Source organism: Heterodontus francisci, chromosome 13, assembly GCF_036365525.1.
Source record: "Heterodontus francisci isolate sHetFra1 chromosome 13, sHetFra1.hap1, whole genome shotgun sequence".
Taxonomy (NCBI): Eukaryota; Metazoa; Chordata; class Chondrichthyes; order Heterodontiformes; family Heterodontidae; genus Heterodontus; species Heterodontus francisci.
In genome coordinates this window covers 31,633,801-31,646,646 of record NC_090383.1, presented here as the reverse complement: position 1 = coordinate 31,646,646, position 12,846 = coordinate 31,633,801, and the positions used below count along the sequence as shown (strand labels likewise).

Sequence of the window (12,846 nt, the reverse complement as noted above, 5' to 3'; positions counted from 1 at the left end):
TCTCCTACAAACATATTAGCCACTTGATTATCATTTCTTACTCCTGGAACATTATATCAGTAGTGCCAAAAAGCAATAAAAAAAACCGCAGCTGCTGGAAATCGGAAACAAAAAACAGAAATTTCTGGGAACAATCTATAGGTCAGGCAATGTCTGTGGAGAAGACAACCAATGGCTCTGATATTTCTTGGGGCAGGGTTTCGGAGCAGTGGGGAGAAGATACGGTTGGGAAATCTGGAAGTTTTCACCATGTGGTGTGCATGTTTTTTTGGGGAACAGATTGCCTGCCTGGAACTCCCTTGCTCTTCTTTGAAATACTGCCATGGGATCCTTTATATTCACCTGAGATCTCGACGGCCTACATTTAACATCTCATCTGATAAATGGCACCTCCAACAATGCAACACTTCCTTCAGTATTGCAGTGAATGTGGGACACTTTAAGGCCAACAGAAGGAGACTTTCACCCATTAGCCTGGCTTGGATCAAACAACCAGGTCCTAGAGGTGAAATGGCAGTGTGCTAACTCACTGTATAATCCAGACCGTAAAGGACACATACAAAGAAACTGAGAAACTTACCACACCGTGTAACATTGCAGAATGCCCATCGTTTATTAGAGTCAGTTGTGAGACACCATGGCCTGGGTTCTCCATCTGGATTCCGACAATAGTTCTCCTCAAGATATTTATCTGGAAAACTGAAGGTTCTTATTTTTACTTGTGGAGGAAACAAAATTCGATATTGAATGGTGATGTGTCTGTGAGGCTTGCACTGTACGATCAGGATAACGCTATTTACAGCAATATGTCTATTTTCAAGTACCGCTCAGCGATTGCAACTACAACTTGCGTCTATACAGTGCCTTTAACATAGCAAAACATCCCAAGGTGCTTCATAGAGTGTTATCAGAAAAAAATTGATGCCGAGCCACAAGGCGATATTAGGACATGTGACCAGAATCTCAAAGACACAGGTTTTAAGGAGCGTCTTAAAGAAGGACAGAGAGGTAAACAAGCAGACAGGTTATGGGTGGGAATTCCAGAGCTTAGGGCACAGGCAGCTGAAGGCATGGCCGCTAATGGTGGAGTGATGGAAATCGGGGATGTGCAAGAGGCCAGAATTGGGAGAGAACAGAAATCTTGGAGGGTTGTAGGACTGGATGAGGTTACAGAGATGGGGAGAGGCAAGACCATACAGGGATTTGAACACGAGAATGAGAATTTTAAAAAGTTACCATGCAATAAAACAGTATTAACACTGGCAGTGTAAGACAAAGCCCTGTATTTGTATATATACACAGGATGGGCCAGTTTGCAATTACAGCTTTGCTTTTGAGAAAAGTCCGAGCACACTTGTATTTCTGACAATTAAGAAATAATAGAACAAGCATTCCCTATTTTCTTAAATTTTCATTCTTGAAATGCAAATATGGGGGGACTCTTTAAAAGTAGAACACAGTGAATTAGGATGAGGCAGTTATTGGGGATGGGGCTGGCATTAGTTGAGTCAGCCAGCAGTCAGGGAAAGCCCTTCTCACTATCCCCACCCCCACCTCCAACTTTTCCTGAGGCCCGATTTTGATTTGTAGGAGGGGCCTTGGTCACACTGCTGCAACAAGGATTTGGCCTCAGTCTGCTCCCTCGCTCACTCCTACAGTTGCTACAACAATCCCTTATCTGTCTCACTGGTACAAAGGCCCTGGCCCCAGCCTGCTCCTTCCAGATCACATGGCTGCAGTAGCCTAGCTCCATTCCCATTGCTGCTACAATGGCTCCCCCCACCCTCCAGCATAACCCTAGCAAATATCTTGTTACTTAAGGGACATTACGACTACTATTACTACTACTTTCGTATGACAGGAAAAGCCTATAATGGGATGGCTAGTTTGGCTATCCATTCAATGGCATCCTGAGATGCTGAGTGGAGAAATGAGATACGTCCCTCAATAAATCTTAGTGGGCATGTTGATGTGGTGTCTTTTATAGTCTTAGATTCATGGCCACAATCGCACTTGGAGTCATCCCTCATCTTCCATTTATGGAGCAGGTGGCCACATTTCCCATGCCCTGCGCGGATTTAGTTAAGAGCTGTCCACTGTCTTCGAGAGAGGCTGAAGTCAGGGATCTCTGCTGTTGGGTCAGTGATGAGTTTTTTTTTTATGCTGCACGCGTGCAACAATTCTGTCCATTTGGATAGTGCATTGATACCAGCTGCATAAATATTTGCTGCTGTTTCCCAGAATACCCTGCACAATTTTAAGCACTTCCTTGGGGGATTTTTCAAGTCTTTGTGAATGGGAAGGACGGTGTTGTTCATGACATTTTCCATCTCACAGAGCACTATGGCAGGTTAAGGAACATTACATTGCGTCTGCAGCACAATAAAAGACTACTCCACCCAACTGCTCTATGCAAGCATTTACATGAACCTTCTCCCACCTTTTCCATCTAACCCTATCAGCATATCATTCTATTTCTTTCTCCCTTATTTTATCTAGTTTCCTCTCAAACGCATCTCTGTGTTCGCCTCAACTATTCCTTGTGGTGGCGTGTTCTGCGTTCTTACCACTCTTTGGGTAAAGAAGTTTTCTCCTGAATTCCCTAATGGATTTATTAGTGACTATTTCATATTCTACCCACAAATGCAAACATTTTCTCCCCATTTATCCATGTCAAATCATTTAATAATCTTAAAGACGTCCATCAGGTCATCCCTCAGCTATCTCTTTTCTAGAGAAAAGAGCCCCTGCCTTTTCTGATGGCTATAACTTCCCTGATCTGGTATCATACTTGTAAATCCTTGTGGAATACCACTGCCTATATTTTGCCAATCTGAGTAGCTATGTTTTCTGTTTTGTAATGTGAACGTGATTCCTTTCCACCCACAGCTCCTCCCTGAAGAGCTAAATAGGAGAGTGAGGTAAGTATCAGGAAGGAGAAAAAGAAGAGGGAGAAGCAAGGAAGAAAGAAGTGATGGAGAAGAGGCAGAAGAGAAAGGAGCCTCAACAAAGAAGAAAAGGAGAGGAGAGACAGAGTGCAAACCAGATTAGGAGAGAAAAATGAAGTGAACTACCACCTCCAGAGTGGGGATCATTGAAATTTTGACCCCTATGAACTTTTAAGAAGAGGAACCCAAGAAGCCCTCACTTTTTATTAAATCAACCTCACCTACCCATAGCCTCACCATATGCTTCAACTCTTCTCTCTCAACCATCACATTACAAAACGATCAAAGTTTATCAATTACTAGGCCCGAACTTCATATTCAACAAATATTTATGCCCTTCGCTCAGATTGAAGTAAGGAGATTTACTCAAAATGATGATACCAAGTAACCAAAGAATAAGATAGTAAAGTATCTGCTGTATTCTCTTACTTACAAGGTTGGGTTATATCCATGAAGGTGAGGTGTTTGTGAATTCCAGCGTTGACACGTGACACCATCCTCTGTTTGCGAAATCTTCCCACGATAATTCTCCCCGCTGCAGAACATGCAGTCCTCTGTAATCAAATGTAAAAATGACACATGACACTACTGTTACTGCGGCAACAAAAGACCAGAGCTGTGCAATAGGGTGAACCAATTACTTGCTCAACCTGGAGGTTAGAATTAACCCATTTTCAGGGAAACAAAATGACCAAATTTTGCCTTGGGAAAAATCTGTCCAAAGTTCTTGGTGACCTTTCAACATGATAATGCAGTGCCTGTCTGAATGTATCACAGACTTGACTGATTCTCACTGCAATAAAGTTTAGTTTAGTTTAGAGATACAGCACTGAAATAGGCCCTTCAGCCCACTGAGTCTGTGCCGACCATCAACCACCCATTTATACTAATCCTACACTAATTCCATATTCCTACCACTTCCCCACCAGTCCCTATATTTCCCTACCACATACCTATACATCGGGGCAATTTATAACGGCCAATTTACCTATCAACCTGCAAGTCTTTGGCATGTGGGAGGAAACCGGAGCACCCGGAGGAAACCCACGCAGACACAGGGAGAACTTGCAAACTCCACACAGGCAGTACCCAGAATTGAACCCGGGTCACTGGAGCTGTGAGGCTGCGGTGCTAACCACTGTGCCGCCCCTAAATAAAGGGATGAAACCATGGACAGTGTTTAACGGGGTATGTTCTTATAGAAACGGAAACAAATAGGCCATTCAGCCCTGTGAGCCTGTTCCGCCATTCATGTAGATCATGGCTGATCTGTATCTAGACTTAATTTACCCACCTTGGTTCCATATCCCTTACCTAACACAATCTGTTGATCTCAGTTTTGAATATTTAATTGACCCATCATCCACAGCTTTTTTGGGGAAGAGAGTTCCAGATTTTCACTACTTTTTGTGTAACCTGTCATCATCCAGGCCTAGTTCTAATTTTAAGGCCATGCTCCCTTGCTCTGTTTGGCAAACCAAGAGTCACTGTTTTATAACGACATCAAGAACAAGTCTGGAACTATGCATATCAATGTAATTTAAATTGATTATTGGAAACAACTGGAGGGGAAGAAAAATGTTTGCTGAATGCTTTTTCATGGAGAAGATGTCCATTTAAAAATTTCAATTTTGACTTGGTGGTGTCGAGCCTCACACATGGGAAGTGGCGCTCTGTCATTCTGGTTTCACATCTAATCCATGCTGAGGCAAGTTACACTTAAAAAAAAAAGCACAGCTGTGTTTGTTTTAAGGAGATTGCAATCCAGCTCACTCGTGCTGATCATAAATATCCCTCCCTACATTCTCTCAATGTTAACAGTCCTGGTGAAGTGTTGTAGGGTCAATTCCCTGCTCCCAACTGTCAGAGGATCTGCTACAGTGTTGGAGGCCGATCTCTGACCTGCACTTCCTGCCAGCACCATTCCCAAGTTGGAGCATGGGAGCAATATAGTTACATAGAGTCATAATGGTACAGAAGGAGGCCATTCGGGCCATCGAGTCCATGCAAGTTATGCATATATTTATATAGATATATATACACACACATATGCACAACCTTTACAGTCCTCCTCACTTACCAGTAATCCTGTACTGAGAACGTAACTGATAAAAGTGTACTGCGATATTTTGTGCATAGAGCTGGGAATATCTGCTAAGTGGGAATTTAGTGAGAGTGGGAATTCAGTTTAGAGGGGAAGGAGTTGCTAAATATGATAAACCAAGGGGTAACTGTAAATAATTAAATAATCATACTGGAGAAAATAGAAAAGGCAACATCATAGCAGCTGCTAAACGCAATATGATAAGGTAAGTATATAAATGCATCTGGATATCCTTTTGCATGTTCTCTATCTTCAGTGGTTAGTGTAAACTTGAGTTACGAAGAATTTAATATTAATGCAAGCAAGTGTAAGTCAAAGGAAAACAAGCTGGGACTAAATTCTAACTGCCTTTAAAGACACTAATAATTGATAACGAGCTGAGTGGTTAATTACAGTAACTTATTTAACATCAAGCTAAATCCACTTATTTACCAAATCCAGATGTCAAGTGACCAATTAGTTCAATATACTAGAGATAACTAATCAAAAATTAATTAAAAAAGACATTGCTGTGCAGGCAGTGTGTAGGAATTGTGGTATCTGGGAGTTTAAATTTCATTAAATTTCATCAATTAAACTTTACACTATTCACTGTTATCAGTAATTTTGTATTAACCATCACTCCAATTATATTTCCCTAAAAGGGTTCTAAAAGATGTGGATGCTCTGGTTTGTGATCTTCCAAAATTCCCTAGATTCTGGAATGGTCCTAGTGGATTGGAAGGTCACAAATGTAATGCTGCTGTTCAAGGAAGGAGGGAGAAAGAAAACAGGGAAGTACAGACCAGTTAGCCTAACATCAAACATCAGGAAAATGCTGGAACCCATTATTCAGGAAGTGGTTACACGGCACTTAGAAAATCATAATATGATTAGAGAGACTGAACATAGTTTTATGAAAGGAAAATCAAGTTGACAAATTTATTAATACAGAGTTTTTTGAGGATGTAACTAGCAGGTTAGATAAAGAAGAACCAGTGGATGTTATATAGTTGAATTTTCAAAAGGCATTGGATAAGATGCCACACAAACGTTTGTTGGACAAGGTAAGGGCTCATGGGGGTGGGATAATATATTAGCATGGATAGAAGATTGGATAAAGGACAAAAACAGATTAGGAATAAACGAATCATTTTCAGGTCGGCAGGCCGTTACTAGTGGGGTGCGGGGCCCTCAGCTTTTTACACTCTATATTAGTGACTTAGATGAAGGGAAAAGGTGTAATGATCTAAGTTTGCTGATAATACAAAACTAGGTGGGAAAGTAGACTGAGAGGAGGACACTAAGGGCAGAATTTTCTGAGCCCCGTGAAAGCGGCTTTGGAAGCTGGGGGAGGGGGACAGGAAAATTGCACTAAACAGCATCAGACCAGCACCCTCATGTGCTCCCGCCTCCTCACGCATTTCCCAGAAGTAGGTGTGCAGCGGTGATGGCAATCCCGCCCAGAAATGCAATCAAGCTAATTAAGGAGCCACTTAACGGCGATTATTGTAGCAGCACAGCAATTTTGCAGGTGTCACACGGACCCCCGCTGTGTCTGCAACCTGAGAAGTGATAGGAGGTAAAGGCTGCACGACAACTGAAGGAGATCTAAATGTTGGCAGAAAATGGCAAGGCTGCTGTCTTCCCAAGCCACAGCCTTGCCACTGAGTGTGGAATTTCTGGAGAGGGATGTGTCCGATTGTCATGGGTCTATTGAGGTCTCAGCCACTCAGCCCCTGATACTGATGGAAGCTTCAGTGCTTTCCTGCCTCTCCTGCTGCTTGTGCCTCAGCAGCGCTCATACTGGCTGCCAGCCTCCCTTGCAGTGGACCGCGCTATCTGCAGATCCTACTTCCAGAACCCACCCTCCAGCTTAATTGGATAGCAAATGCAGAGGCAACCTACTAATTGGCTGCCTCCCATATAATTCAGCTGGAAGGTGCACTGCCACCTTGACTGGGTTCACGACCCTGAAATGACCTTGATGTCGGGTTCCCGACACTCATGGCAAAATTCAGCCCAAAGGATCTTCAAAGGGATGTAGGCAGGTTAAGTGAGTGGGCAAGAAGGTGTGGGCAGATGGCGTACAATGTGGAGAAATGTGAGGTAGGAAGAATAGAAAAACAGAATATTTTTAAATGGGTGAGAAACTAATAAATGTTTGTGTTCAGAGGGATTTGGGTGTTCTTGTACACGAAACACAGAAAAGTAACATGCAACTACAGTGAGCAATTAGGAAGGCAAATAGTATGTTAGCCTTTCTTGCAAGGTATTGGAGTACAAAAGTAACAAAGTCTTACTGCAATTGTATAGGGCTTTGGTTAAACCACACCTGGAGTACATTGTACACTTTTGGGGCTGAATTTTCAAAATGGGGTTGGGCCCCCAATGCCCCAATGATTTCTGGATCCCAACCCCGTGCCTGAGCTGCATTGATAATGCGACGTGATCCTCAAATGTTAATGCCTAATTGGGCAGGAGGCAAACTCGATGCCCAATTAGTGGCACTGAGTGTCTGCAGGAAGTGGGAGCTGCCTGCAGAATGTGCGCGGAAAAGACTGGTGGCAGCCATGATGGGGCCTGTGCTGCCTTGCCAATGACAGCAGGCAGCTCCATGGAGGGCCAGCAGAGTAAAGCGGCAAGGTGGGGCTTTTAGAATGAAGAAAAATGTCCTAGGCTTGGCGCAGCGCAAGATCCCTGTGGGCCCAAATCATTTCATCGTGCAGAAATGAAGTTTGAAACCCGCCCGCTGTGAGCCTGACAGTTGTGCACTATCTTGCGGCACACTCGCCAGAATCGCATTTGAAAACTGCATTGCGGACCCCCCCAGACCCCTTAATGAGCTCCTTCATGGGCTTAATGGGCCCTTTATTGGAGGTGAGCAGCCAGGGATCAAAAATGCTTGTGCCAGCTAATGTGCACTTTTCCTGGCATTGGCCATGATCACCAGGGCTGGGGGAGGGTGGCCCCGTGATCCCGCCTGCTCCCCGATTAAGGCCAATTGAACTGGTTAAGGAGCTCGTTAATGCGGGCTGTTGAGATTTTCGTGGGGGTGCACGAGCTGCATGCACTGTCTGGGGCAAACCAGGTGAAGCTTCCTCTCACTCCATTCATCTAACCCTATCAGTATATTTTTCTATTCCTTTCTCCCTTATGTGCTTATCTAACTTTCTCTTGAATGCATCTATGCTATTGGCCTCAACAACTCCTGTGGTAGCGAGTTTTGTATTCTTACCACTCTTAGGGTAAAGAGGTTTCTTCTGAATTGGATTTATTTGTGACCATATTATATTTGTGACCAGAAAATGCTGGAAATACTCAGTAGGCAAGGCAGCATTGGTTTAGAGAGTAACAGAGTCAATGGGCAGAAATTCTACCTGATGGACCTGCTCACAGTGGGAGGTGCGGGTGGCGGCAATGGGCTCATGGAGCAGGCTTTGCCTTGGCTTTTTAACTCAATCACAGCATTAGCATCCCACTTCAGGGGTAAGAGGGCAGACTCTCAAACAAGAGAGCATGCGAACATTACCCATGCAAGAGCAGAACATAAAACAGCCCCACTTTTATCTCCTCCCTTCCCACCGTCCATGGCCCAAAACATTCCTTCCAGCTGAAACAGCAATTTACTTATACTTTCAATTAGTATACTGCATTTACTGCTCATGTTGCGGTCTGCTGTACACTGAGGAGATCTAACACAGATTAAGTTATCACTTTGCTGAACGCCTCGGTTCAGTCCACAAGCGTGACCCTGAGCTTCTGGTCACCAGTCATTTTAATTCTCCATCCGACTCTCACTCTGAAATCGCCCCCCTGTACTGTTTTAATGAAGCTTAACAGAAGCTTGAAGAACTGCACCTCATTTTTCAATTCGACAGATTATAGCCTTCCAGACGCAACACAATTATGCATCATAACCACAGCAGGTGCTGGTAATGATTCTGCTATTCATTAGACGACTTCTGCCATACACCTTATCACAGAACAATCCTTTTATTTCCCCCACCCCACCCCTTTCCCTGCGCCTGTACTTGCCTAAGATCTGTTACGTTACATGTGCTGCGTTTTCCATTTCTGATGAAAAGTCACAGACCTGAAACCTTCACTTTATTTCTCCTTCCACAGCGGCTTCCTGATCTACTCAGTATTTCCAGCACTTTCTGTTTATATTTCAGATTTCCAGTGTCTGCAGCATTTTGCCTCTTATCTTTATGACCTCTAGTTTAGAACACCAGTGGAAACATTTTCTCAACTTTCATCCTATCAAAGTCTATTAATATCTTAAATACCTCTATCAGGTCACCCACTCAGCCTTTTCTTTTTCAGAGAAAAATGTCCCGAGTCTGTTCAGTCTTTCTTATTAAGTACAATCTCTTTGCTCTGGTATCATCCTTCTGAATCTTTTATGCACTTTCTTCAGTGCCTCCGTACCTTTTTTATAAGATGGGAAACAGCACTATTCACAGTACTCCATTTCTAACCAAGGTTCTATACAAGTTTAACATAACTTCTCTATAATATCTCCAAATCTGCAGATGACATAAAACTGGGTGGGAGGGTGAGTTGTGAGGAGGAGGCAGAGAGGCTTCAGGATGATTTGGACAAGTTGAGTGAGTGGGTTAGTGCATGGCAGATGCAGTATAATGTGGATAAATATGAAGTTATCCACTTTGGTAGCAAAAACAGGAAGACAGATTATTATCTGAATGGCTATAAACTGAGAGAGGGGAATATGGGTGTTCTCGTACACCAGTCGCTGAAGGTAAGCATGCAGGTGCAACAGGTGGTAAAAAAGGCAAATGGTATGTTGGCTTTCGTAGCGAGAGGATTCAAGTACAAGAGCAGGGATGTCTTGCTGCAATTATACAGGGCCTTGGTGAGGCCACACCTGGAATAGTGTGTGCAGTTTTGTTCTCCTAATCTGAGGAAGGAAGTTCTTGCTATAGAGGGAGTGCAGTGAAGGTTTACCAGACTGATTCCTGGGACGGTGGGACTGACATATGAGGAGAGATTGAGTCGGTTAGGATTATATTCGCTGGAGTTCAGAAGAGTGAGGTGGGATCTCATAGAAGCCTATAAAATTCTAACAGGACTTGAGAGGGTAGATGCAGGAAAGTGGGGGAGTCCAGAACCAGGGGTCATAGTCTAAGGGGTAAACCTTTCAGGACTGAGATGAGGAGAAATTTCTTCACCCAGAGAGTGGTGAGCCTGTGGAATGCGCTACCACAAAAAGCAGTTGAGGCCAAAACATTGTATGTTTTCAAGAAGGAGTTAGACATAGCTCTTGGGTTTAAAGGGATCAAAGGGTTTGGGGCGAAAGCGGGAACAGGCTACTGAGTTGGATGATCAGCCATGATCATAATGAATGGCGGAGTAGGCTCGAAGGGCCAAATGGCCTACTCCTGCTCCTATTTTCTATGTTTCTATGTTTCTCTACTTTTCAATACTGTCCCTCTAGAAATAAACCCCATTGCTTAGTTTGCTCTTTATATGGCTTTGTTAATCTGCATGGCTATTTTAGTGATTCATGTATCGTATTCCTAGATCTCTTTTATCCTCTACCCCATTTAGACTTTCATTATCCAAGCAGTATCTGACCGCTTTATTCTCCTGACTAAAATGCACCACCTCACACTTATCTCTTTTAAAACTGATTTGCCAATTACAGTGCATTCTGCAAGTTCATTAATCTCTTCCTGTAATTTGTCATATTCTTTCTCAATTTTACCACTCCCATTTGGTGCCATCTGCAAATTTAAAAATTATACTTCCGATTCCCGAGTCCACGTCATTAATGTAAATGGTGAACAGCAGTGGTCCCAGTATTGATTCCTGGGCAACATCACTTCCCACCTTGCACCAGTCTGAGTAGCTAACCTTAGCCTCTACTCTCTGTTTTCTGTTGTGTAGCCAGCTTGCTGTTCATTCTTCTTTAGTCAGAGCTGAGCCTTCAGATTTCATTAAACTGTTGTGCTGCACATGACAATACCTTCACAATTTGGTATCTGACAGTATTCCCATCGTTGGTCTGGATCTTGAGTGTAGCACCAGGGCCCTGTGGAATCGTTGTCAGGATTTCTGCAATAGTTTGCCTCCAGGTCAGCATGTGGGCTATTTTCTGGTCTGTAACTATTAAAAAAAAACAATGTTAATTCATTATCAACAGAGTCACTTTAAAAAGATGAGTGTTCATTTGAAGACTATATATTTGGCAATAGATTATTGCAACTTTGAACAGAAAGCAAGAGCATGTGCATTTATATAACACCTTCCACAACCTCAGAATGTGCCAAAGCACTTTATATGCAATGAAATACTTTTGAAGAGCAGTCATTGTTGTAGTGTAGGAAATTCAGCAGCCAATTAGTGCACAGGAAGTTCCCACAAACAGTAATGAAATAAATGGCTAGATAATCTGTTTTAAGTGTTGGTTGAGGGATAAATGTCGGGCAGGAGAATGGAAGAACTTCCTCCTCTTCAAATAATGCCAAGGAATCTTTTACATCCCCCCTGACAGGGGAGATAGGGCCTTGATTCAGTGTCTAATCTGAAAGACAGCACAGCATTCCTTCAGTACTGCACTGGAGTATCATCACAGATTATGTGCTCAATTTGCTGGTGTGCTTGAACCCACAACCATCTGATTCCGATGCAAGACTGCTACCACTGAGCCAAAGCTGACACCATGCTGTGCAATATTAGGGTAAAAATGTTACTATGGAAATTAATTCATCTCACTACATTAATGGAGGTGTTAGTCTGCTGACTTTGACAGCACCAAGCACCCTATACAGCACAGAAGGGCATTTGGAACATCATGCCAGTGCTGGCTCTTTGAAAGAACTATCCTATTAGTCTCATTCCACTGCTTCTTTCCTCAATCCTTTTGCAGTATATATCCAATTCCCATTTGAAAGTGACTATTGAATCCACTTCCATCACCCTTTCAGGCAGTGCATTCCAGATCATAGCAACTCACTGCATAAAAACAATTCTCCTTGTCTCCCTTCTGGTTCTTTTGTGAATTATCTTAAATTTTTGTCCTCTGGTACTGACATTCCAGCCAGTGGAATCATTTTTTCTCTATTTATTCTACCAAAACCCTTCATACGTTTGAACACCTCCATTAAATCTCCCCTTAACCTTCTCTGCTCTAAGGGGAACAATCCAAGCTTCTCTTGCCCTTCATCCGAGTAAACCTCCTCTGTGTAGTATAAGGGCCTGAAAGGGTTAATGATTGAGACAGTAACCCTTTAATGCTTCCATTGCAAGAAAATAGGCCATTTTGGGAAGATATGCCAAAGTAAAATCTCTACTCCCACTAGTTCGGAAGAAAAAGTCTTCAAGCATAGAGTTGCTAATAAGCAAAGAACAAAGAACAAAGAAAATTACAGCACAGGAACGTCCCTTCGGCCCTCCAAGCGTGCGCCGATTCAGATCCTCTATCTAAACCTGTCGCCTATTTTCTAAGGGTCTGTATCTCTTTGCTTCCTGCCCATTCATGTATCTGTCCAGATACATCTTAAAAGACGCTATCGTGTCCGCGTCTACCACCTCCGCTGGCAACGCGTTCCAGGCACCCACCACCCTCTGCGTAAAGAACTTTCCACGCATATCCCCCTAAACTTTTCCCCTGTCACTTTGAACTCGTGACCCCTAGTAACTGAATCCCCCACTCTGGGAAAAAGCTTCTTGCTATCCACCTTGTCTATACCTCTCATGATTTTGTACACCTCAATCAGGTCCTAATCTACTCAACCTCTCTTCATAGCGAGTGCCCTCCATAGCAGGCAACATCCTGGTGAATCTCCT

The 12,846-nt window shown here is 43.2% G+C and overlaps 1 protein-coding gene across 1 annotated transcript in view; it reads right to left on the bottom strand.

Annotated features, from left to right (window-relative positions):
• Nucleotides 1-12,846, bottom strand: part of plg (plasminogen) — a 151,235-nt gene that overhangs the window by 101,739 nt on the left and 36,650 nt on the right. The window contains exons 5-7 of the mRNA XM_068044620.1: nt 11,024-11,163; nt 3,382-3,502; nt 581-699 (exon numbers count right to left, since the gene is read on the bottom strand). Of these exons, the coding sequence (XP_067900721.1) occupies nt 581-699; nt 3,382-3,502; nt 11,024-11,163 (380 nt within the window). The remainder of the gene's footprint in view (nt 1-580; nt 700-3,381; nt 3,503-11,023; nt 11,164-12,846) is intronic.